Here is a 26,837-nt window from a genome sequence, read left to right on the forward strand (position 1 = left end):
TAGTCATCTTCCGAATACTTTCGTGGCTATTTTGGCAATTTTGTATATATTTCTCCACGATAGTACACTATCATGGGATGATCTCGTACACTTCGGAAAGCGTAATTTGTGGATGAACCGACAGCATTTTCTTTGCAGTTTGAATAATGTTGTCTTTAATTGTGATTGTTGCATTGTGATTAAAAAACTATGAAGTGAATTTTCATTGGCCATCATTTCCCGAGCCTGTCATGCTGATAAATCATATTTTATTGAAAGTTTGTCGCAAAAGACCTCGACTGCACTGTCGCCTCTTAATTTGCATAATAAAGTCATAGTATGGCCTTTTTATGTCTAGCTGGGTTGATTGTATGAGCGTCGGTCATCTCACAGCGATCAACACGTCGTCCACTTATTAAAGTAATTTCATGTCTCGGGCTTTGGTAGTCCGTGTGGGCTACCATTTTATGGGTTTTGGTAGCCCCAGGAAAAAGTTGGTAGTCTGTGGACGCGGGACTACCGCTAATTTCGAGCCCTGAATTATAACTCCTCACTTAATTTTTACATATCCGTAGGAGCATGAAGCGGCTTTTTATCACGCGTCTTGCACATGCTAATCTCATGTTAAACAAGAATTTCTGCATGTCGGAAAACTAGAACTCAGGTACTACTTACCCTGCCGGCTACTCCGCATGACATTAGGGATGGACCATTAGACCTTGGGAGGGGGGGGTGGTCACAATGAAATTGTGAAAATTTTTTTTTTACTATTGTAAATTTCTGAATTTTTTTTTTTCCAATTGAGATTAGCTGTGAAAATTTTTTTTTTCAGAGTAAATTTTCAGATTTATAATTTTTTTTTTAGTTCGTCGCTGTCTGAAGATAAAGAGGGCAAAGATGTGGTGCAAAGCACCACAAGTGGCCACGCAAGCGGTCACGGGTGGGGGGGGAGGTCAGGAGTGGGGTTGTTCCCCTGCTGCTGTTGGAGCTTTTGAAAAATAGAGATTACAATGGTGTTATTTGGTGATACTTGGGGAGTATTTTTGAAGGGGGAGGTCAGGAGGGGGTGTCCCCCTCCTGCCATTGGAGCTTTTGAAAAATAGAGATTACAATGGTGTTATTTGGTGGCACTTGGGGAGTATTTTTGAAGGGGGAGGTCAGGAGAGGGGTGTCCCCCTGCTGCTGTTGGAGCTTTTGAAAAAAAGAGATTACAATGGTGTTATTTGGTGGCACTTGGGGAGTATTTTTGAAGGGGGAGGTCAGGAGAGGGGTGTCCCCCTCCTGCCATTGGAGCTTTTGAAAAATAGAGATTACAATGGTGTTATTTGGTGGCACTTGGGGAGTATTTTTGAAGGGGGAGGTCAGGAGGGGGTGTCCCCCTCCTGCCATTGGAGCTTTTGAAAAATAGAGATTACAATGGTGTTATTTGGTGGCACTTGGGGAGTATTTTTGCGGGGGGGGGGGGGTGGTCAGCAGGGGGTGCCCCCCTGCTGCCGTTGGAGCTTTTGAAAAATAGAGATTACAATAGTGTTATTTGGTGGCACTTGGGGAGTATTTTTGAAGGGGGAGGTCAGGAGGGGGTGTCCCCCTCCTGCCATTGGAGCTTTTGAAAAATAGAGATTACAATGGTGTTATTTGGTGGCACTTTGGGAGCATTTTTTTCGCATTACACATCTTCCTCTGAAACATGGTCTTCTTGCTCCTCAGTAGCTTCCTATAGTTTTGAAAATTGACTATTTTGGTTTCCCGGCTTCCCTTTCTACTGCGTGGTGAAATGGCTACATGCACCCCACCAAACATCTCTCATGATTTACAATTGATTTTGACAAGCTGAGAAGCCAAAATAAGCTAAATAATATAGTTAAATTTGCATATTTGTGTTTTTAGAGCAATTGTTGCCCTTTTTTGATCAAAACATCTATTTCTCTGTAGCAGCATGTCCAAATTGATTGGATGTGTATAGATGTGTTGAAATTTCAATATTTGTCTTTTTAGGGCAATTTATGCCATTCATGGTCAAAAAATCTGTATTCTCTGAAAGGGCTTGTCCAATTTCTTTGAAATTTGCTACACAAAAACGATTATTCATGCAGATTTATTCAGTATTTGCTATCGAGAAACTTTCAAAGTTCAACCCCTTTTATGTGTTTTTGTGTTGGGATTTGTTGGATAGATGGCATTCTACGTAGTGTATTGTTGAATGTTAAAACATGTGTTGCTGTTGTTTTTTGAGGCTGTTTTTTGAGAAAAAGAATTGAAAATGCCTTTTTAAAAGCAAAATAATACATAATGACTTGATATGTTGTTGTATCATTATTGACGTGTTTCTACTTGTTCACCCATTCTTGCATTCATCATTGCAATAAAATGCTGTGAAAAAAATGAAACTGATGTGGCCTGCATCTGTTTACCTTGATCTTAAAAGGCAAATACAACTTTCTGTCTTGACAACCATACCATAGTTTCAATGTTTTACCAAGTGTACCTGCTTGGTTTGTACGCAGGAAAGAAGTAGAAAACAGGTTCTATAATTTCATAATTTTCAAGTGATCAGAATACAAAAGTCCTGAAAAGATAAGATAATCACAACTTCCAGTATAAGGGATACAGTCACTCTTAATGTATAAATTAAAATTAAAAATGTGCCGGGAGGATGTACTAAAAAATACAGAAAGTTGCTTTCTGTCGGTAAAATCTAAAAAAATTCAAATTTTAAAGACTTTTGCAGATTTTTTTTTTACGCCTTTGTCTTCTTATTTTTTTTTTTTTTTTTTTTGCAAACTAGTTTGAAAATTTTTTTTCCTAACTTTCTGCTCTGAAAATTTTTTTTTTTTCTGTTTTTGACCACCCCTCCTCCCAAGATCTAATGGTCCGTCCCTTGAAACACGGTCCCTCCACAAAAGGGACCGTGATTGAAATAATTAATCTTCACAAAGTTTCAACAGACATTGAAACACGTTGGGAGCTAACTGATTTCTCACGAACCTTTCAAATCCAAAGGTGAAGTTAGGCAAGATTTGCCCAGGTTAGAAGATTCGAACCCAGGTATCACTTTCTTTACCGACTTCCTTTGTAGATAAACAAAACACTCGAAGACTGCATGGCATTGAACTAATGTCTAGAAAGGTCCCACCGACACTAGAAAGAAGTTTAAACAGTCCACAAAAACAAAACAAAACAACTAACAATATTTTCTGCACTTTAGATTGTTATGGAGTCATTCATATGGCCATTTACCTTACAAGTTCACTGGATTAAAAGGGGTTTACGCATGTCATGCTTTACTACTTTCTTGTCCCGATCAATTTGTGGAACAGACTGAGCCGACGCGACCGGATGCCTTATATGATATTGAGCAGATGCTCAAAGTTTCACAAAGTTTCACGGGGAATGTCTTAAGCGGGAAAGAATGCGAACGGAGTAGGAAACACCAAACCACTTAAGTACACAATATACCGATAACTATATATGTACCCTATTGTGACCTTGTCAATGGTGCCGTTCAACCATTGGTCAATACACTCTAACAATTGGATTGGATTGGTCCAGATAGAGGCCATTCAGGATCCTGCCTGTTAGTATAAATAGGACTGGTAATAACGCCGAGGTATGCTCAGATTGAATTTACACTCAAGCACCAACAAAGATGTCTGGACGTGGTAAAGGAGGCAAAGCAAAGGGTAAGGCCAAGAGCCGATCCAGCCGTGCTGGTCTGCAGTTCCCCGTTGGTCGTGTGCACCGTTTCTTGCGCAAGGGCAACTACGCCCAACGTGTCGGTGCTGGTGCTCCAGTCTACTTAGCTGCAGTGCTCGAGTACTTGGCCGCTGAAATCCTCGAGTTGGCTGGCAACGCTGCCCGTGATAACAAGAAGTCCAGGATCATCCCCCGTCACTTGCAGTTGGCTGTCCGTAATGACGAAGAATTGAACAAACTTCTCGGTGGTGTCACCATCGCCCAGGGTGGTGTATTGCCAAACATCCAGGCAGTACTCTTGCCCAAGAAGACCCAAGCCAAATCCAAGTAAATCGTATGCCTAGCATACACATACCAAACGGCCCTTTTCAGGGCCACCACATCCTCAAAAAAGAGAACTACCGCAACACTCATAATATCTAAAAGAAGAAGCAAGATTCCATAACAAGTGAACAATATCGCCAATTACTAAACAAATATACACAGTAGAGGCTTCTACCGTATATGACAAATTGATTGACAAAATTTATTTTCTAACGAACAGACTTGCATTTGTTAAATTCAATTCAATTCAACTCAAATTACTTTACTGTTCATTAATGAAGCATGCACAAATGAATTTTTTTCTCTGGACGCCACATAGCTCCCAACCAATTATAAAAACACTCTTAAAGAAACTGACAGAAATTTTAATGAATTACGTGTAAATTCCGAGTTTGAAACTGCCATAGATGAAGGAATGAAAGACTTTGCACAAGTATAAATCATAAGAGTTTGTCCCGTGAGATATACCCAACTTTAATAAAAAAACGGGAAGTCACAATAAGTGAGTTCTATCAGTTTGGTACAGTGAAATTTGTAGCCTTGATAAACTTTCTTGTTATCGAGAACTTAAGTGTTCACTTACACCAGAAAAATATCTTTCTGTTGTCACATGTCTATGTTAGCTCGATTGAGATGCTCTTCTCACTATTTGCGTATTGAGACTGACAGAAAATTGAAAATGATGCAAATGAAAGAGTGTGTTTGCTATGTGATAGTAACGAAATCGAAAATGAATACCATTTTGTTTTACTTTGTACTTTTTTTGATAACTTGAGGATGAAGTATATTCCTCGTTATTATTTCAGTCCACCAACAGAAAGAAAATTTATTTCTCTGATGACATCTGATGATCCAAATATAATGCAACGTCTAGCCGCTTTCACTTTTCACGCTATGAAAGTGAGAAAGGAGATAAATGATAATCAATTTTTCTGAGTGTTTGTAATTATTATTTTCCTGTCAATTTTTGTATATTGATGCTAACTATGTTAAGTATGCTGGGCCGATGGCCTAGAACTACTGAATAAAGACCAACCATAATGACTTGCTTCTATCAGTTTGTATGTAAGTTTATAGTTGCCTTTTACGTATTCAATCTTTGAAGAATTTTTTTACTACCAGTACCTCAATAATCAGAACAAAACTGTCGTAAAAACATATAAAGAGGCAACGTATATGTAAATATTAGAAGATTAAGGTAACAGGCATGTTTGGGCCGTCAATTATTTTACATAGTTCTTTTCAACAACTTGTTCTGAAGCCTGTGGAATACACGATTGTTGTTGTAAAATTCGAAATTGTACGTTAATTCATACATGGGTATAAAGAGGCCAACTTAAATTTCAAATATCGACCGAGGTAAATTGTCTGTCTTTTTGCAACATTTCATGCACTGACACCTAGTGACCTTTCTATCTAGAGAAAAACAGGAGTATCTCTAGGGACACTGATGGCAGGAACAAACCAGCATACTGTCGCGTATATAGGTGGGGTGAACGCAAAACCCACAGACGAAAAATACCGGGGAAAAATACCACGAAGGGAATAGATAATAAGTATGCTGATACTATCACCAAAGGGAGTTAGTGGGTAGTAATACAGACGTCGCATCTTGAATATGCTGTCTGTGTTGTTCAGTGAATTATCAATTTATTGCTGTTTATTTGTTTACATGTCTGTTTGTTTATCCCGACTTCCCTGTGATCAAACTATAAATTATGCACCCTAGGCTACTAGCGTTCATGATTTATATGGTCTGTCTTTTTTGCCCCAAAGTCCAAAAATTAACCAACACAACACAAAACCACGAATAAACAGTCATTCATACCATTGAGGTAGAACCAGGTATCCCCATGTATTACAATGGTGTACAAAGGAGATAGAAATGGCCACCTTTGCTATACGTATGAGTTTTCCAATTTTTCATTTTAAGGCACATGGGTGCTTTTATTCTATAGCATAATAGGGTTTTATAAGCTTGTGATCAAATCCGATGAAATATACAATACCTTCTCGCTAAAACTGTAATGTCAGTTGTTATGTAGGTCATTTCCCCCACACTCATCATGACCTGAGTTCAATTAGTCTAGAACATTCCCAAGGTCACTGCCCTTGATGACCTCACAACCTTGAATTCAATTAGTCATGTTTGGAATGTTCTGGAAAGTTGATTAGTTGTGTAAGGGAGATAATTTTAGAACAGTAATTAGCATGTCAATAAAAGTTCTAGATTGTTCTTATTATGCCTTTATAAAGGGACGTGCACAGCTTCCAGTCAGACTTTTGGGATCGTGTCTCTTGTGTGTTACTATAAACTCCAGCAGTAGTCATTCTCAAGACTTTTCAAGACCTTCACTGTCAACGCTGGATTTATACTGTGGACTTTGTGCAGCTGCAAGCCTGCAAGGACTGTTCATTCATTCAACTGACTGTTACAACTCTGAGACTGGAGCTTTGCCGTCCCAGCTGAGATAAGTAGTCTGTACACTTTTAAAGCTTGTACTCTATCCCTGACTTAGCAATTAGTTTTTTTTTTGTAATAAATTTTGTTTAAACGTTAACTGCTGAGTTCACCCTTTTGTTCGTTTTCTCTGCACGTAACAAATTGGGGGCTCGTCCGGGAGACGAATATTTTGAGCCGTTTGACAACATTTTGCCTACCTTTTCAAAACTACTTTACACTGTGAACTCAGCGAAATTCAATCATGGCGGAATTCAAGCCAGACGAATTTATGGATGACCTTGATCAGGACACATTTGATTCCCTCAGAAAAGACAACCTCATAACACTGGCCAATTTCCTTAAGGTAGAAGTTAAACGATCTATGCGCAAGCGAGAAATACAGTTCAAGATTGCAAAACATTTAGTTAATTCTGGCCATTTTGAGGAGTCTGCCTTAAAGATTATGAGCCTGAGTCTTCCTTCGAACTCAAAAAATTAGAATTAGAAATACAGGCAGATTTGGAGCTTAAGAAATTGGAATTAGAAAAGGAAAAATTGCAAATGGAAGAAAGGAAAGGCAGGAAAAATTACAAATGAAAGACAAAGAATTACAAATGAAAGACAAAGAATTACAAATGGAAGAAAGACAGAGAGAAAAGGAGAGAGAATTGGAAGAGCATCGACTACAGTTAGAAATGAGACGTTTAGAGCTTGGACAGTCAGGAAAATTCTTCCCTTCAGACAAGTTTGACATCACTAAGCATTTCAGGTTAGTTCCCCCTTTCCAAGAAAAGGATGTTGATAAATATTTCCTTCATTTTGAGAAAATTGCTCAGAGTCTGAATTGGCCTAAGGAGTCCTGGTCTATGCTTTTGCAGAGTGCTTTGGTGGGTAAAGCCAGAGAAATTTACATTCAGTTGTCAGTAGAGCAGGCTTCAAATTATGATTCTGTGAAGGAATTAATTCTCAAGGGCTATGAGTTGGTGCCTGAAGCTTACCGTCAGAAATTTAGGGATTGTGAGAAGGTGAAGGATCAAACTTATGTTGAATTTGCTCGAACAAAAGAACAACTGTTTGATCGTTGGTGTTCTTCTGAAAAGGTCAGTCAGAATTATGACAAATTACGACAGCTTGTTTTGATTGAAGAATTTAAGAGGTGCATCGAGTGACATCAAGACGTTTATCAATGAACAAAAGGCAGATACATTGGAGGTTGCTGCACGTTTGGCCGATGATTATTCATTGACCCACAAATCTTCATTTCTCAGCAAACCATCCCAGTCCTTTTCATACAGAAACAATGCAGGTAAATTAACTCGTCCTTTTCATCCAAGAATTTTTCAAAGGACAGTAGAAAATCAAATGACAACAGTTCACAAAATTCAAGGAACACTCCCACATCATCAGATCCAAGTCTCAATCTCCTTCTGAAAACAGTTGGTACACTTTCTTGTAATTATTGTAAGAAAGACGGCCATTTAATGTCAGAGTGTTTCAAATTGAAAAGAAAACGTGAAGTCAAGTGGTCAAAGTGGATAAAAGTGAAGAGTCAACACGTCCAAATGGATCAAGCCACCGGCTTTATTTCTTCATCAACTCAATTAGAGTCTAATAATGTGTGCAACACATTTTCTGAGGTTAAACCCCTCTCATCCCCAATTAATGAGGTCAAGGTCAATTCTTCTCAGATAGCATTATGGGTATTTTCGAACCATTTATTCATAATGGTTTTATATCACTTTCTAGTGATTTCTCTTCCGCTACCCCTGTCAAAATTTTAAGAGATACCGGGGCTTCCCAGTCTCTTTTTGTTGGCAGATACCCTGCCGTTTTCTGAAAAGTCATTTTCAGGTTCTAAAGTTCTTATTAAGGGGGTAGATTGTAATGACTACATTCCTGTTCCTCTCCATAATGTCTATTTGTCTTCGGACTTTGTTTCTGGACCTGTGGCTTTAGGTATTAGGCTTTTTTGCCTTTTGAAGGGATTCACCTTCTTCTTGGAAACGACCTTGCTGGGGACAAGGTCATCACTAATCCACTTGTGACTGATAATCCTAGTTTAGATCAGGATCCAGAGCCAATTGAACAAGAGATACCCGATTTATTTCCTTCATGTGCCATTACTCGAGCCATGTCAAAGAAAACTTCCGAGAATCAAAATACTCTCAAAAATAATGTCACAGATGTTGACTTAAATGACACCTTTCTCAGTCAGGTGTTTGACACGGATCATTCCGTTATCCCTCGTGGATTTGAAACTTCCAGTAAAACTTCTGCTGACCAAAGTCAGACATTTTCTAGATCAAATCTCATTGCAGAACACACAAAGACCCAGATATTTTGTCTTTGTTTGACAGGGTAGATGATGAAGATAAAACTTCAGATAGCTCTGTTTCCTATTATACAAAATCTGGTATTCTCATGCGTAAATGGAGACCTCCAGATGTTTGGTTGATGACGATTGGGCTATAAAACATCAAATTGTGGTTCCAAAGCCCTACCATGCTGAAATATTGCGCCTGGCCCATGAAACCCCTGGGCTGGTCACTTAGGAGTAAGGAAAACTTATCATAAAATTCTCAGTCACTTTTATTGGCCTAATCTCAGGCAGGATGTAGCACATTTCTGTAAAACTTGTCACACATGTCAAATGGTAGGAAAGCCAAATCAGACCATTCCAAAGGCCCCTTTACAGCCAATTCCTGCATTTCAAGAACCATTTAGTAGGATTCTAATAGACTGTGTTGGGCCCCTACCAAAAACAAGATCAGGAAATGAGTACATGCTGACAATTATGTGTACATCAACTCGGTTCCCAGAAGCCATACCACTGAGAAATATAAAGACAAAGACTATAGTGAGAGCTTTAGTCAAATTTTTCACTTTATTCGGCCTCCCTAAATGTGTCCAGTCCGATCAAGGCTCCAACTTTATGTCTGGTATTTTTCAACAAGTAATGGATCAGCTAGGCATTAAACAGTATAGGTCATCCGCCTATCATCCAGAAAGTCAGGGTGCTCTTGAGCGATTTCATCAAACTTTGAAAAACATGATTAGGACCTACTGTTTTGACACAGAGAAGCAGTGGGATGAAGGAATTCATTTTCTGCTCTTTGCTGTTAGAGAGTCAATTCAGGAGTCTCTTGGTTTTAGCCCATTTGAGCTTGTATTTGGACATACAGTCCGTGGCCCACTTAAGCTCGTTAAAGAGAAATTCCTGATCTGACGACAATGATTGTCTGAATATTTTGCAATATGTGTCAGATTTTCGTACAAAACTCTCTAAAGCATGTGAATTAGCCAGAGAAAATCTTAGTCATCTCAGCAGTCAATGAAAACCAGATATGATAAAAGCACCTCAAAACGGAAGTTTGAACCAGGTCAAAAGGTTCTTGTTCTACTTCCAGTTCCTGGCAAACCACTCCATGCTCGTTACTTTGGGCCATATCTAATTGATAAGAAATTGAGTGATTTAAATTACATCATAACAACACCTGACAGGCGAAAACAAAAACAGCTATGTCACATAAATATGCTTAAGCCATATTTTGATAGGGATAATCCTACTATAACTCAGCCTGTCAGTGCAGTCAGTTCAAACCATTATGAAGATAGTGATACTGAAACTGACTTGAGTGAAAATACTCTAAACTCAAAGCTGGGCTCGGTCAAGCTTCAGAACTCAGAAATCCTGGAGAAGCTGGAGTCTACAAAGTTGGCACACCTCCAGCCAGAACAACAACAACAGGTGAAAGAACTGCTCCACGAATATAAACACCTGTTTCAAGATGTTCCAACGAGGACAAACGTCATCTATCACGACGTTGATGTTGGGGACAGTAAGCCTGTAAAACAACATCCATACAGACTGAATCCAACAAAAGCAAAATATCTCCAGGAAGAAGTCAAATACCTGCTGGACAATGACTTTATTGAACCCAGTAAAAGTAACTGGAGTTCGCCGTGCATACTTGTTCCCAAACCAGATCACAGTTATCGTATGTGCACGGACTTTAGGAAGGTCAACACTTTAACAAAGACAGACACTTTCCCAATCCCGAGGATTGATGACTGCATCGACCGAGTGGGAAAAGCCAAGTATGTGACGAAATTTGACCTACTGAAGGGATTTTGGCAAGTCCCTCTGACGGATCGTGCTCGTGAAATATCCGCCTTTGTTACACCAGACGGATTGTTCCAGTACAAGGTGATGCCATTCGGAATGAAGAACTCTCCGGCAACGTTCCAACGGATGATCAACGACGTCATATCCGGGCTAGACGGGTGTGCAGCTTACGTTGACGACGTCGTCCTGTATAGTGACACCTGGGAGGAACACATCAAGCTCATGCGGAGTCTTTGAGAGACTGAGCAAAGCAATGTTGACTGTCAACCTTGCCAAATCTGAGTTTGGTTGGGCAAGGGTAACTTACCTCGGACATACTGTAGGACAGGGTGAGGTAAAACCTGTTGATGCCAAAATCAGTGCCATTTCAAGTTTTCCCATACCAAACTGCAAACGACAACTGATGCGCTTTCTCGGTATGGCTGGTTACTACAGAAATTCTGTCCAAATTTCTCCACAATTACTGAGCCTTTGACTAACTTACTTAAAAAGAAAGTAAAGTTTGTTTGGTCAGAGCAATGCCAACAGGCATTTGATACACTTAAAGCCATACTGCAAAGTGCCCCAGTATTGTCTGCACCAGATTTCACTTTGCCATTCAAATTAGCTGTAGATGCTAGTGATACGGCTGCTGGTGCTGTTTTATTGCAAGAGGATAGTCATGGTATAGATCATCCTGTTTGCTATTTTTCACGCAAATTTAACAAATCTCAGAGAAACTACTCTACAATTGAAAAAGAGTGTTTATCTTTGATATTAGCTTTACAGCATTTTGAAGTTTATGTTACTTCTTCAAATCAGCCAATAGTGGTTCATATTGATCACAACCCTCTTGTTTTTCTGCAGAAATTTAAAGGCAAAAATCAGAGATTGCTAAGATGGAGTTTAATGTTACAGGAGTTTAATCTTGACATTAGACATATCAAAGGCAGAGACAATTTAATTGCAGACTGTCTCTCTCGTATTTAGAGTTTATTGTTGTTCACTTTCAAGAAATTTTATTGTTGTTCACTTTCAAGAAACTTTACTTTAGAGTAAAACAAAATTTGAGTACTTAAATCCTTTTCAAGATTACATTTGTAAAAGAAAGATTTTTCTTTGAAAAATTTTCTTTTTTTTGAAGAGGGGGGTGTGTATGTAGGTCATTTCCCCCACACTCATCATGACCTGAGTTCAATTAGTCTAGAACATTCCCAAGGTCACTGCCCTTGATGACCTCACAACCTGAATTCAATTAGTCATGTTTGGAATGTTCTGGAAAGTTGATTAGTTGTGTAAGGGAGATAATTTTAGAACAGTAATTAGCATGTCAATAAAAGTTCTAGATTGTTCTTATATGCCTTTATAAAAGGGACGTGCACAGCTTCCAGTCAGACTTTTGGGATCGTGTCTCTTGTGTGTTACTAAACTCCAGCAGTAGTCATTCTCAAGACTTTCAAGACCTTCACTGTCAACGCTGGATTTATACTGTGGACTTTGTGCAGCTGCAAGCCTGCAAGGACTGTTCATTCATTCAACTGACTGTTACAACTCTGAGACTGGAGCTTTGCCGTCCCAGCTGAGATAAGTAGTCTGTACACTTTTAAAGCTTGTACTCTATCCCTGACTTGGCAATTAGTTTTTTTTTTGTAATAAATTTTGTTTAAACGTTAACTGCTGAGTTCACCCTTTTGTTCGTTTTCTCTGCACGTAACACAGTACCTATATTCAACGCATATAGGTGATACTGTCTGAATATTCCTAGTCTACAACAGGGATCCAAACAGACACCCTCCATAGACCATGTAGATAAGAACGACAGCATATAATTAACAACTCTTTGTTTACTCCGCCTATTATTGGACAACTGTGGTAATGTTATGCATTATTGGACCAATAAGCTACCAGTGGGTCTTTTGTATGGCTTTAGGGCGGGAATGTTTAAGTAAGCTGATTATCATTTCAATTCATGCAGCGTTTTCTATTGCGTTCGTACTGGATCTATATAAAGGCGAGTACACAAGTAAAACATTATCTACACATTGAACTGCAAACATGTCTGGTCGTGGTAAAGGAGGCAAAGGTCTGGGAAAAGGAGGCGCCAAGCGTCATCGTAAGGTTCTGCGTGACAACATCCAAGGTATCACCAAGCCAGCTATCCGTCGTCTGGCCCGTCGTGGTGGTGTCAAGCGTATCTCTGGTCTGATCTACGAAGAAACCCGAGGTGTACTCAAGGTCTTCTTGGAGAACGTCATCCGTGATGCCGTCACCTACACCGAGCACGCCAAGAGAAAGACCGTCACCGCCATGGATGTGGTCTACGCTCTGAAACGCCAGGGCCGTACTCTGTACGGTTTCGGCGGTTAGATTACCAACTACAAAACCCATACCAAACGGCCCTTTTCAGGGCCACCACATTTTCCAAAAAGAGAACTACCGTTGATACATAGTCTACACTCGCGACCATTCACCCTAATAAAGATTAGGGTGTACATGTATGACACAACTGACAAGTTTTTTTTCACAAAAATCATTGAAAAGATTTGCATACTATTTGGAATATCACCCACATGACAGTATAATGTAGTAGTGTGCGATCTGAGGGTTTTCAAATAATATATACTTTTGTGTGCATTTGTAGCCATAAAAGTTTGCTTTATCCAAATTTTTATGCGTAGACAGTTTTTAGTTTTGACTTATTTTCCAAGTGGTCGATTAGTGGAAGAATATTGGTCAAAATAATCATCTCTGGGAAAAAGTTGCTAATAGTAATCAATTTACTGTTGCGGCAAAATTTTGGTCGATAAGGTATATCTGGAAAACGTATGCATGCCATGCAAAATCATATGAACATCACATTTTAGATGCATTAAACAATTTGCATTTTTGCATCGACATCAACGCTATTCAGAGACCAAGAGATGTGGTTCAATTCTCTTGGAACCTTTTAGATGTACGGTGTGCGATATCTTAGTGGTGGTGTCATATTTCTATAACAATGCATTGTTAATTTTTGATCCATTTTCTAAAATATCACCTTTATCCGATAAAATAGCGTCTTTGAACGATACTGATCAAATCAAGAATGACAGTCGTAATGTGGTCAACTAAATTATTTAATCTGTTCAACTTACATTAAAATGGGACCAGGTTTCTATCTTCAATGTACTTACCGAATTAAGCGTGTCATGTGAACCGGTGAAATAATAAAATTTGCCCATAATTCGATTCCCAATTTCTTGATTTGTGAGTGAAAAAAATTTGGCCGAATAATGGCACGTATTGTTATTTATCCCAATGAATGAAATAAAATAAAAATAAAATACATTAAATCATATCATACCAGTATATGATGGCGAATATACTGCGACCTGGTTGGCCAAATGGAATAAACTGTATACTCGTGCTATATTCGCAATATAGCACGGTCGGAACAGAAACGAGCCGTCAGTCCCTTTTGACATTTCACGCATAAATTTCATTTAACACGATCGGAACAAATTTGGGGCAATTGGATATTCACATTTTTCCAAATTTATGAAAAGTGTTAGGTGCCCTATAGCTGAATTCCGCAATATCACAAATTACTCATAAAATCAAGGATGAGGTTGCAGATTAAATCGATACTACTTCACCATCTAATTGTCCCAAAGTAGTTCCAATCGTGTTGTAAATTTAATATTTATACCAATAAACCACCTAAGCAACGGGTATACCACTCGATTTTACCAGTGCACTCCTCATATGCATTTGCCATCTTTTGTACACATATATGAACTGCTCTAAAATCTTGTGGTACATCATCGCTGGGTGTGGTTTATCATATAATTTTATTCCGGCGGAGGCACCTCGCACTCTTTTTGATGTGGATTAAGAACAATGTATACTTATTTTAGCCTTGGATTTCGCCTCTAAAAATAGTTAGGCTAATTATTCCGCTACCTAAATCATATGCAGTTCACAAAATCATAGAACATATTTATTCTGAATGTCAACTTATAAAGAACAAGAATATACCTAAGAAATGTAAACATCATCAGGCCAGGAAACTTTCCACATTCATGGTAATCTAATTTTCTGCACTTGAGATATATGGTATTTTTTTCTTTCAGCAAAATATCGGTACATATATATGTGATATCAAGTGTAAAATAATCGAGAGATTACGGTAGTTCTCTTTTTTGAGGATGTGGTGGCCCTGAAAAGGGCCGTTTGGTATGTGTATGCTAGGCATACGATTTACTTGGATTTGGCTTGGGTCTTCTTGGGCAAGAGTACTGCCTGGATGTTTGGCAATACACCACCCTGGGCGATGGTGACACCGCCGAGAAGTTTGTTCAATTCTTCGTCATTACGGACAGCCAACTGCAAGTGACGGGGGATGATTCTGGTCTTCTTGTTGTCACGGGCAGCGTTGCCAGCCAACTCGAGGATTTCAGCGGCCAAGTACTCGAGCACTGCAGCCAAGTAGACTGGAGCACCAGCACCGACACGCTGGGCGTAGTTGCCCTTGCGCAAGAAACGGTGTACACGACCGACGGGGAACTGCAGACCAGCACGGCTGGATCGGCTCTTGGCCTTACCCTTTGCTTTGCCTCCTTTACCACGTCCAGACATTTTGTTTATTACTTGACTTTAGCTTCAAACTGAGCATGAATGGCGCTTTCCACAGCAGTATTTATACAAACAGATAAGATCCCTATGGGCGTTTGTCGACTGCACTGACCAATGGTTGAACGGCAGCATTGACAAAATCAAAATAGGGCATGCATATAGTTATCAGTACATTGTGTACTTAAGTGGTATGATGTTTCCTATCCCGTTCGCAGCTACCTTCCCGCTTAAGACGACAATCCCTTATTTGCATACAAATAACTATAAATAGACCTTGCTTCCAAGTGGCGGTTTTTCTGAACTTCATATCAGCGTCGTTCATAATGGCTCCCAAAACTAGCGGTAAAGCTGCCAAGAAGGCCGGTAAGGCCAAAGCTGCACGTACTGGAGATAAGAAGAGGAAGAGGCGAAGGAAGGAAAGCTATGGTATCTACATCTACAAGGTCTTGAAACAGGTCCACCCCGATACTGGTGTCTCCTCCAAAGCCATGTCAATCATGAACAGCTTTGTCAACGACATCTTCGAGCGTATCGCTGCCGAAGCTTCCCGCCTGGCCCACTACAACAAGCGTTCCACCATCACCAGCAGAGAGATCCAGACGGCTGTCCGTCTCTTGCTGCCCGGTGAGCTTGCCAAGCACGCCGTCAGTGAGGGCACCAAAGCCGTCACCAAATACACCAGCTCCAAGTAAATCGTATGCCTAGCATACACAAACCAAACGGCCCTTTTCAGGGCCACCACATCCTCAAAAAAGAGAACTACCGTATACTTCTTCTTTCAGGAATATAGATTCTCTGGATAATAAATTAAGATGTAGTGATGTTATGATGTTACATTTCGCCAGGTGATATTTGTACTTTGTTATAGGAAAATTCTTGGTGTGACCAAAGATGCAAACATATAGGTAGCTTTCATAAATAAATTTAAAGTACTTTTCCATGCAAACGTACATTTTGTCCGATGAGGGGAAAAGAGTCATAAGTTTCGACGTTTATAAATTCTATACGCCCGAGAAAGGAGTACAATGCTGGCACTGGTTCGCAAGGTTGTCATTAAGACCATGCCACGCACTGTCATCGCGACAAAATCAGCATACGTTTGTTTATTCCTTCCCTTCATTAGGTCACGGAATCATGATATTAATTGAAAACTACTGTTACATGCTTTTTTCAAAAACTGCCCCTTACTGTGACTAATAATTTTAAAGCAAATTAAGATAAAAAAAAACATCAAAGTCATTCATTACCATTTAGTCCACTAAAATTCGTCAATAATGATATACCATTGTAGGTTAATTAATATTAGATGTTCATGCTACGTTCAGCGAATTTTTGTCATAACATGTAAATGTTAAACCCTCACCTTCTATACTCCATCACTGGAAATGTTAGTCTCGCTTCCAGACCGCGTCGCTTCGCCAGTGCAAAGTGCGCCGCTGGCGGTAGGAACATGAAGTAATTTTTCCACTGGCTGGGCGACTCGAAGCTCGTCGCTCCGCGACTCGCCATGTCCTACCGCCAGCGGTGGAAATGTTAGCCTTGCACTTTTTTGCGAATATATTTCACATTTCTCGTTAAACATTGAAATACCGGTAGTAGTATAATGTTGATGGTAGCATTTGCACAGCGTCCTTAAACTCCAAAATAATGATGAAACTGTCATATTGTCATGTTGCACTGGAGTTTGTTTGTGAAAAAATAACATCTTTGTTGAGAACATTGAAAGAGCAGTAATGCATACATCGTAGAAATACTTAAACGTCCTTGGAAAAGATTCTCGGGCGCGTGTTTCCCGCGTCCCCGATTATTATCCACTGATACGTAGTGTAGCTCTTATAAATAAATACCCAGCGTTCCGTAGTACAGAATCCTAACCATAGACCCGGTAAGAAATTTACTTCAAGGTATACGTCAAAAACACATTCAAGAACGGAGGTTGGAATATTAGTAATTTTAGTGTCATCATACATTTATACATGTGTACATAGTCACAAAGTATATCTACCTTTAAAAGAAACAGAATGCAATGTATGTATTTGATATAAAGCTGACGGACATTCTTTTGCGGGTGTTCGCAACCTGTGCGTCACATCTGGATTAATTGTCAAAGCCTTACAAAATAAAATCAAATACAAAGAAAAACAAAACACAGTGGGACTCTGAATAAATGTAAGACTTTACGTATGTGTGTCAGATTGTTGAAACATTTAAAGGAGAATTTAATACTACAATATACGGCCACTGTATAATAGGCATTGCTTATTGAATATGATTAAATTGCATTTTCGTTCCGATACTTGATTCTTTGAAGGCTAAAAAATGTAATTCACCATTCTCTCTAGACTTAGTTCGAGTCTGTGATTTGTGAATATTTGCGTGGGGTGAAGAACGCGATGATTTGTGTTCTGTTTTCATGTGAAACGTGAGAGTGGGGTGAACGCCTTACCATGTATACAGGGGAGTTTTTCCCGGAATCCGACAGAAACTAAATCACTGCTGCCACGCGTTCAATCGCTACGAAAAATCCGGCCCGTGCTGCAAAATTCCAAACAGGTTTGCATGAAATAGGAGAGACACAAGAGAAACTAGTACAAATGATTTTATTTTTTAGAAATTCACCGACTTGAACCAAGTCTACGTTCTCGCCTGATTTTCTTGATTCACAAACACGAGATTTGGCGGATAGAAAGAAACACCTTTACAGGTAGGGGCACGATGGACCACAATGACTCACCAGATCGCTACTTCACACCTATGATCGGACAATGCTGTTAATGGACCAATGAAACGACACGAGATCGATTATCTCAAAAGGCGGTAAATATTAAATATGGTGATTATCATTTAAATTTTAGATCGTGTTCTCTATTTCGTTCACAACTAAGCTATATAAAACTACCGTGAATGATAACCTAGTTATCTGCATACTGAACAGCAAACATGTCTGGTCGTGGCAAAGGAGGCAAAGGTCTTGGAAAAGGAGGCGCTAAGCGTCATCGTAAGGTTCTGCGTGATAACATCCAGGGTATCACCAAGCCAGCTATCCGTCGTCTGGCCCGTCGTGGTGGTGTCAAGCGTATCTCTGGTCTCATCTACGAAGAAACCCGTGGTGTACTCAAGGTATTCTTGGAGAACGTCATCCGTGATGCCGTCACCTACACCGAGCACGCCAAGAGAAAGACCGTCACCGCCATGGATGTGGTCTACGCTCTGAAACGCCAGGGCCGTACTCTGTACGGTTTCGGCGGTTAGATTACCAACTACAAAACCCATACCAAACGGCCCTTTTCAGGGCCACCACATTTTCCAAAAAGAGAACTACCGTTGAAACTTCTTGTCCACACTCATAACTGACTTATGTTTTTTCAAATCAATGAAAAGATAGTTTACAATGTCAATTGAAAATTTCGTGTAAAGTACCCATACCTACAACCTATATGACAGGCTAGCTGTGGGTTTTCAAATGGTGCAGGTACCCATTCTTCTAGTGTTACGCCCTGTTACAACCGATAACGTAGTAACTAACCGATAACGTATCAAACCCGATAACGTAGTAAAAATTTACCGATAACGTAGTAAATCAACCGATAACGTAGTAACGAACCGATAACGTAGTAAATTTTTCTAACCGATAACGTAGTAAAAATTTACCGATAACGTAGTAATTTTTCCTAACCGATAACGTATCAACAAATTTACCGATAACGTATCAACGGATTAAATCAACTGATAACGTAGAAAAGTCAACCAATACCACATCAAAACAAACGATAACGTATCAATTAACTGATGATATCTGATTAAGCGAGTCATTTATAGATAGATATATATTAGATAGAAAGATAGAAAGATAGATAGGTTGATCAATGTATCCATATATAAATCGATCACTCGATCGATCGATCGATCTATCGGTTTGGTAGATGGTCGGTCGATCAATCGATCAATCGATCGACAGGTAAATTGATGGGCAGAGTGATCAATAGAACAGAGGATCTATCAATTCGATAGGAAGATCAATTATAATCGATCGAGAGATTGAATTAATTGGTCAATAGATAGATAGATAGATAGATAGATAGATAGATAGATAGATAGATAGATAGATAGATAGATTTGTTATCACATTGTCTCGTACTCAATTTTCTTTTCTTTTATTTCCTTTTTACCCTTAAGCGTAAATTGTTACAAATTTCTGCAGCAAATCAATCGTGTTTCGACTGTTTTTATGGTAGTACGAGCGACTAAGTTGATCTAAATGTTGTCAATCTACTGGATTTGGTTTAGGAAGTTGTTTCTTATCTTGCTATAGTAGCTATACAGTTTAGTTGTAGTTGGGTAAAATTCAAAGAAATAGTATAAGTACTGATGAAACAAAGGCAGGGGAATGAGCGGCTGTTGGTTTACACAGAGAACTCTGCCGAGAAAGACAACTATTGGGCTACACTTCAGACAGAAAGTATGGTTGTAATAGCAAGATTTGAAACAACTTTCCAAATCCATTCCAGTAGTGTAGCAACATTTAGATCAATACGGCTAGTTTTCAATCGGGTTCGAACCCACAACATACGGCATCAAGTTAGTCGTTCGTGCTGAAACAAAGTTATACAGGCAAGGTATACAGGCATGTCGTCGGTTTATTTGATATGTTATTGTTCACTTGGTTACATTACGGATTGATTTGATACACTATCTCTCTATTTATCTATACGTCGATCGATCTATCTATCTACCCATCGAAATATATACATGCATAGATCTTTCAATCGTTCTATTAGTCGAGCAATCGATCAATTCATTTCATAATTCAATCAAAAGAAATATCGATCAATTGAAAAATCAGTCCATCCATCGATCGATCAATCGGTCGATCTATCGATTGATTAATGGATTGATCGATCGATCGAGGATAGATCTATCCCTGTGAATCTATTCCCGTGAATCACTCGATCAAATACATTATCAGTTGATTTGGTACGTTATCGGTAAATTTGTTGATACGTTATCGGTTAGGAAAATTACTACGTTATCGGTAAATTTTTACTACGTTATCGGTTAGAAAAATTTACTACGTTATCGGTTCGTTACTACGTTATCGGTTGATTTACTACGTTATCGGTAATTTTTTACTACGTTATCGGGTTTGATACGTTATCGGTTAGTTACTACGTTATCGGTTGTAACACGCCCGCGCCCTTCCCCGTAGAGATTTTATCTCGAAGCGTCCCCACGTAGCCAAGGCGTGTGAAGGTCATTGATCAGATCGTACGAGAAGCAGATAAGAGATAGTATATTTCAATGAGAACAATCGAGAACGGGATAATTCATAGTGTGATCTTATTTAATCTTAAACAATCAAAGACTGGCGGGAAATTACCACGTGATAACTTTTTGTAATTATGTAAGTCTTGAGATGTATTTAACTTTGTAGAGAACTCAGACTAGAGATATTACAGATCAGACCTTTGACGGTGAAGGATACGGTCGCCATCTTGTAATAAAGTACAAGGTCGTGTTACAATCTATATCTTGGTGTGTCAGCTTCAGCATTATTACCATTAAGCATTACGATCCAGACTGGTACCTCAATTCGTAATTCCCCTAACTACGAGCGTGACACTTGTAATTCAAGGTGCCCCTTGGGTAAAAATCATAATAAACACTTCATAATAAACACTTCAGAGCAAACTTTGCCAAAAAAGAACTATTTTGCGGTTGTGCCAATATTTGAAAATACATTTTAAAGAATGTTGGTTAAAGAATGTTGGTCGATTAGTAGACTGGTCCCAGTCGCTTGGCTTTTCCAGGCAACAGTTACTGCATGGCAACTTGAACGGTTTCACCCCACGATACACAACAGCCTATACCCACTAACGTGACAGTCTGCTACGATTATTCCTTCATTTTATTATATGCCCACCTAGTTGGAGCAAGTCTTATCGACAAGGTAAGTTTGGAAAACGTAGTATGCACGCCAAGCAAAATCCGACAGCAAAACACATTTTAGCACGGGTAAATAATTTGCACATCTGCATCCCAGCGAACGCTCATAAACGATTGATTTAACCACGGTTCGTGGAGGGACCGTGATTTTTCTTGGTGCGTCAAATGTATTGGTGTGTGTTTGCTACTTTAATGGCGTTGTCATGTTTCTATAATTCTACCATATTCACATTGATTCATGATCATTTTCTAGAATTTCAACGTTTTCCGAGAAATAGGCATGGACGTTATACCCCACACATTTCCACTCGATTTGGACTACGACAAGAGCGGTGCCAGAAATACCAGCACATCTCGTTCACGCGGTTAATATTCCACAAAGTCACAAATCCTTCTACAATAGAATAGAAATTTGCGTGCTACCACCATGTGAAATATCGTTTAATTTATTCCTGGCGTGGGTTTGAAACAATAGATGTAGCATTCGTCGCATTCATTAGGTAAACTGTTTTTGGTTTAAATAGGCATTGTTGTCGATTCCTTATAGCGTCGCTATCCGGCGTAGCAAGAATTGTATATGAAAAGACTTCAAAACTTTTCAAAAAATAAAATGAATTTCAACAGTTTCTCTTGTGTCTCTTCTTCTTCATACAAACCGTTTTTGAAATTTGCCAGCCAAAGTCAGGTTTTTCTAGCAATCGATGAACGCGTTACCTTGGAGTCTGCGCAGTAGTGAGTTAGTTTTTCTGCCGGATTCCGGTTGAAACTCTGCTTCATCGTTCACCCTATTCACATGTTCATAAATCAAACTTTTCTCACTTTTGTGGAGGGACCTGCACTTGAACCACAATTCACTGAACGTAACATTTACATTTAATATGAACATATATCATTATAAACGAATGATTAGATGAGGATACCGCGACATTGGCACTATAGGCATTATCGGATAATATTATCTAAGTTATCTAAGTTAGAGTCTAATATTAGAGGGATTGGAAATTGGCTGATGCCCGACATGTTGTTTTATCGGATAATATCCGATAAAATCGATTATATCGTCTAAAATCGAAGTTAGAGTCTAATATTAGACGACTGGCGAAGAGGCAGATGCCCGACATGCTGTTTTATCGGATAATATCCGATAAAATCGATAATATCGTCTAAAATCTAAGTTAGAGTCTAATATTAGACGAGTGGGGAAGAGGCAGATGCCCGACATGCTGTTTTATCGGATAATATCCGATAAAATCGATAATATCGTCTAAAATCTAAGTTAGAGTCTAATATTAGACGAGTTGGGAAGAGGCAGATGCCCGACATGCTGTTTTATCGGATAATATCCGATAAAATCGATAATATCGTCTAAAATCTAAGTTAGAGTCTAATATTAGACGAGTGGGAAGAGGCAGATGCCCGACATGCTGTTTTATCGGATAATATCCGATAAAATCGAAAATATCGTCTAAAATCTAAGTTAGAGTCTAATTATAGACGGGTGGGGAAGAGGCAGATGCCAGACATGCTCTTTTATTGGATAATATAGTGGCCACTTCACTACCTGTCTAATATTAGACTCTAACTTCGATTTTAGACGATATTATCGATTTTATCGGATATTATCCGATAAAACAGCATGTCGGGCATCAGCCATACCTCACTCGTCTAATATTAGACACTAACATCTAAGTTAGAGTCTAATATTAGACGAGTGGGGAAGAGGCAGATGCCCGACATGCTGTTTTATCGGATAATATCCGATAAAATCGATAATATCGTCTAACTTCTAAGTTAGAGTCTAATATTAGAAGCAGATGGGTGGAAAATTCTAAAAACGCTGTTTTATCGGATAAAATCGATAATATTATCCCTATTAGATCACTTTGGTCTCATGTTCCTGGTACTCTCTAACTTAGAAATATTAGACGATATTATCCGATAATAAAGAAAAAGCCTATGTCGCGCCTTCATGGATTAGAGCACAGGCGACCCAATAGGTTCTGAGTTTTTCACACTGTTTTCTCTATCATTTTCTCTCCTTTCTTCATGCTCTGAATGATCGGAATAAATAAAATAAATGGTTTATATTACCTAACCTAGCCTCTGTGACTCTTTATTTATTTTACACTCCATTACAAGGACGTATATCTCTCATACACACATGCTGTAATTAATTAGTCAACACAACTAATTATGCTAATCCGTGGACTTATCAGAGGTTGGTCAACATCGGAAAGATAGTGATGTTAATGTTGTAGTAACCATTCCTATCTTTCGAGATGTTGACCAATCCGTAAAATCCCTGATAGAGAAAACAGTGTGAAAAACTCAGAACCTATTGGGTCGCCTGTGATTAGATAGGACTAACTTGTTAATGCATGACTCGGGGGATATTTGTATGTGCTTTACCAGCATTATACTCCTGTACCAGCATTATACTCCTGTTTTGACCGTAATAAAGGAATTTATAAACGACGAGACTTACATTATTCTTATTACGTAGTAGGACTACATTTTTTATCAAACGTTCACTGTAAAGGCTACGTCACGCTGTATACCCAACGTTGTTTGGGTAGTTGTTACATGTATATACATCCAACCAGTAAGAAGTTTAGTATTTTAGTGTTAATATCGCGTCAACCATAGACCCTCGAGAAAAACGGGACAGACAACTGCGATAGACATACTATCTTAAAATATCTCATTTCGAGAAACTATTTCTGATAGGAAGTATTTACGGTAGTTCTCTTTTTTGAGGATGTGGTGGCCCTGAAAAGGGCCGTTTGGTATGTGTATGCTAGGCATACGATTTACTTGGAGCTGGTGTATTTGGTGACGGCTTTGGTGCCCTCACTGACGGCGTGCTTAGCAAGCTCACCGGGCAGCAAGAGACGGACAGCGGTCTGGATCTCTCTGCTGGTGATGGTGGAACGCTTGTTGTAGTGGGCCAAGCGGAAGCTTCGGCAGCGATACGCTCGAAGATGTCGTTGACAAAGCTGTTCATGATTGACATGGCTTTGGAGGAGACACCAGTATCGGGGTGGACCTGTTTCAAGACCTTATAGATGTAGATACCATAGCTTTCCTTCCTTCGCCTCTTCCTCTTCTTATCTCCAGTACGTGCAGCTTTGGCCTTGCCGGCCTTCTTGGCAGCTTTACCGCTGGTTTTGGGAGCCATTATGAACGACACTGATATGAAGTTCGGAGTACCGGCCACTTGGAAGTGACGCCTATTTATAGTTATTTGTATGCAATAAGGGATTGTCGATCTTAGGCGGGAAAGGAGTGCGAACGGGTTAGGAATCATCAAACCACTTAAGTATACAATGTACTGATGTATGTGTACCCTAAATGACCTTGTCAATGGTACTGTTCAACCATTGGTCAATGCATTCGACAATTGCGTTTGATTGGTTCAGATTAACGCCTATACGGATCTCTTCGATCTGTATAAATACTGGTGTGGAAGGCGCCAATTTATCTCAGTTTGAATCTACATTCAAGCAATAAACAAGATGTCTGGACGTGGTAAAGGAGGCAAAGCAAAGGGTAAGGCCAAGAGCCGATCCAGCCGTGCAGGTCTGCAGTTCCCCGTTGGTCGTGTGCACCGTTTCTTACGCAAGGGCAACTACGCCCAGCGTGTCGGTGCTGGTGCTCCAGTCTACTTGGCTGCAGTGCTCGAGTACTTGGCCGCTGAAATCCTCGAGTTGGCTGGCAACGCTGCCCGTGACAACAGAAGACCAGAATCATCCCCCGTCACTTGCAGTTGGCTGTCCGTAATGACGAAGAATTGAACAAACTTCTCGGCGGCGTCACCATCGCCCAGGGTGGTGTATTGCCAAACATCCAGGCAGTACTCTTGCCCAAGAAGACCCAAGCCAAATCCAAGTAAATCGTATGCCTAGCATACACATACCAAACGGCCCTTTTCAGGGCCACCACATCCTCAAAAAAGAGAACTACCGTAATACTTCAACACACACACGTATATATATATAATATATATATATATATAATTATATATATATATATAATATATATACTTGTTTAGTTCAAGATCAGCTAGAGTAGAGTGCTCAATACTAGAGTAGAGCAAATACACATTGTGTATATATATATATATATATATATATATATATATATATACACAAAATGTATACAATGTGCCCTCCGGTTATCACCATATTGGCTTTATGGTATATATATATATTATATATATATATATATATATATATATATATATATATATATATATATATATATATAATATATATATATCCAAAGCATTGCGAGAGAAATAAACAATATAATTCAGTGCAAAAAGAAAAAAAATATACTCTATTGTTGAAAGTTGCCAGACTTTGACGATGTTTACCTTTATCAGGTCAGACCACATACCAGTACTTTGAAAACTAGGCAGTGAGAATTAATATTGAGAATAAATAAGTTAAATGATATTGTAATTATGAGGGCACAGTAGGTCTGGTTACAAAGGCTTGACCTGACGGAATGACGCTCATAATTATATCATAATTTTTACATTACGGCGTGCATTCTATTTCTCTGAATGTGCACGATGTTGCAGTGCTTGTTGAATATCTTCGCAAATATTTCTTATTTAATCAATATGGATCCCGGAATACACTTCACAATTGTCTGATCTACATATTCCCACTTGAATGAGCAAAATGTCCCTCATTGATTGATTTTTTGCTGTGAACTTTTGTCCAGGCCCTGAGAAGGTAGATTTTCACACGCTACAATAATTCTTGCTTGTCGAGCCACCACCGACCCGTAGATGTTTAATCAGTACTTACTTAATTGTTAGAGGGCGCTAGCACAAGCCACCCGTACAAACGATGACCCAGCAGCCGAACTTTTGTTAAATCGTTATTTTTGTCCCGTAACCAGCACATTTCTTGTCCTTCTTTAATAATATTGAAATAAAAAAGTGCTGCCCATATCCAATCAATTTAATTTGTACAATATATAATTCTATGAAAAGCCAAGAGTGCACGCCTTGCTAAATTCTCTACAAAAATAAATAGTGCACACCCAGGGCATGTCAAATAGTCAAGGCAATACTGTATATTGTGCACAAGACAAAATAAATGCCTAACAGTATTGTAAATAGGGACCATGACGGTGCCTCCAAATTGAGACTTAAACTTTTGTTCAAACTTTCTGAAGGGAAACTCTAAACATCCCTCTCGAAAATCAAGAATAAAAGTCAAGGGTCACCATGTAAAATTTGGTATCAGAGAAATATTTACAGACACTTGAAATGTAAAATGGCCGCCATCTCCGTGTTAACTCTATGGGGAAAATTAGAAATTTTAGATTTTCAAAGAATAAGGTGGTGAACCTTTTTCTTACTCCAAAAGCTTTAAAGTGAGCTTCACAAGTGGTTGATCAGAAAAGAATTGTAGAAATTTGAGAGTCTGTCCCAGAGGTGCACATTCTAACTTAATGCAGCCATACCAGGCTTCAATCATAGATTATCTCGGCTTTTCTCAAGGCTCTATGCTTTGACAAACTAATTCTGGTATGGACTAACGTTCCGTTGTCAAAATAACAGTGGACATGAAACACAATCAGGCTGTGTTTATAAGTAGAATATGTATTTTGGAGTGATTTTGTGAGTAGAATAGGAAAATGTACATTACAAATTGAACCTAAAACAGTAGAAGATCCATCAAACAGGCAGTGGAATTTGAAGTGGTTTCTGGGGTTTGT

The 26,837-nt window shown here is 39.1% G+C and overlaps 5 protein-coding genes and 2 pseudogenes across 5 annotated transcripts; 5 read left to right on the forward strand and 2 right to left on the reverse strand.

Annotated features, from left to right (window-relative positions):
• The first annotated feature begins 3,591 nt into the window (after window positions 1-3,591).
• LOC139120859 (late histone H2A.2.2) lies at window positions 3,592-5,040 on the forward strand. Its single transcript, XM_070685477.1, has one exon. The coding sequence runs from the start codon at window positions 3,626-3,628 to the stop codon at window positions 4,001-4,003; it is 378 nt and encodes a 125-aa protein (XP_070541578.1). The 5' UTR covers window positions 3,592-3,625; the 3' UTR covers window positions 4,004-5,040.
• Window positions 5,041-12,599: 7,559 nt separating this feature from the next.
• On the forward strand, window positions 12,600-12,911 carry LOC139150311 (histone H4). Its single transcript, XM_070722609.1, has one exon. It carries the CDS (start codon window positions 12,600-12,602, stop codon window positions 12,909-12,911), a length of 312 nt encoding a protein of 103 aa, XP_070578710.1.
• A 1,747-nt stretch (window positions 12,912-14,658) lies between these two features.
• Window positions 14,659-15,182, reverse strand: LOC139120867 (late histone H2A.3, gonadal). The gene has a single exon (XM_070685489.1). It carries the CDS (start codon window positions 15,159-15,161, stop codon window positions 14,784-14,786), a length of 378 nt encoding a protein of 125 aa, XP_070541590.1. The 5' UTR covers window positions 15,162-15,182; the 3' UTR covers window positions 14,659-14,783.
• Window positions 14,917-17,320, forward strand: LOC139120873 (histone H2B, gonadal-like). Its single transcript, XM_070685499.1, has one exon. It carries the CDS (start codon window positions 15,482-15,484, stop codon window positions 15,848-15,850), a length of 369 nt encoding a protein of 122 aa, XP_070541600.1. The 5' UTR covers window positions 14,917-15,481; the 3' UTR covers window positions 15,851-17,320.
• Window positions 17,321-18,098: 778 nt separating this feature from the next.
• Window positions 18,099-18,410, forward strand: LOC139150318 (histone H4). Its single transcript, XM_070722619.1, has one exon. The coding sequence runs from the start codon at window positions 18,099-18,101 to the stop codon at window positions 18,408-18,410; it is 312 nt and encodes a 103-aa protein (XP_070578720.1).
• Window positions 18,411-23,862: 5,452 nt separating this feature from the next.
• LOC139148531 (histone H2B, gonadal-like) lies at window positions 23,863-24,298 on the reverse strand (annotated as a pseudogene).
• A 301-nt stretch (window positions 24,299-24,599) lies between these two features.
• LOC139148542 (late histone H2A.3, gonadal-like) lies at window positions 24,600-25,042 on the forward strand (annotated as a pseudogene).
• Window positions 25,043-26,837: the final 1,795 nt, after the last annotated feature.

The sequence above is a fragment of the Ptychodera flava genome, chromosome 2 (genome assembly GCF_041260155.1).
Source record: "Ptychodera flava strain L36383 chromosome 2, AS_Pfla_20210202, whole genome shotgun sequence".
NCBI lineage: Eukaryota > Metazoa > Hemichordata > Enteropneusta > Ptychoderidae > Ptychodera > Ptychodera flava.

What these genes read in the sequence shown, in the direction of transcription:
- LOC139120859 (XM_070685477.1), top strand. Translation starts at nt 3,626, where the DNA reads ATGTCTGGACGTGGTAAAGGAGGCAAAGCAAAGGGTAAGGCCAAGAGC.
- LOC139150311 (XM_070722609.1), top strand. Translation starts at nt 12,600, where the DNA reads ATGTCTGGTCGTGGTAAAGGAGGCAAAGGTCTGGGAAAAGGAGGCGCC.
- LOC139120873 (XM_070685499.1), top strand. Translation starts at nt 15,482, where the DNA reads ATGGCTCCCAAAACTAGCGGTAAAGCTGCCAAGAAGGCCGGTAAGGCC.
- LOC139120867 (XM_070685489.1), bottom strand. Translation starts at nt 15,161, where the DNA reads ATGTCTGGACGTGGTAAAGGAGGCAAAGCAAAGGGTAAGGCCAAGAGC.
- LOC139150318 (XM_070722619.1), top strand. Translation starts at nt 18,099, where the DNA reads ATGTCTGGTCGTGGCAAAGGAGGCAAAGGTCTTGGAAAAGGAGGCGCT.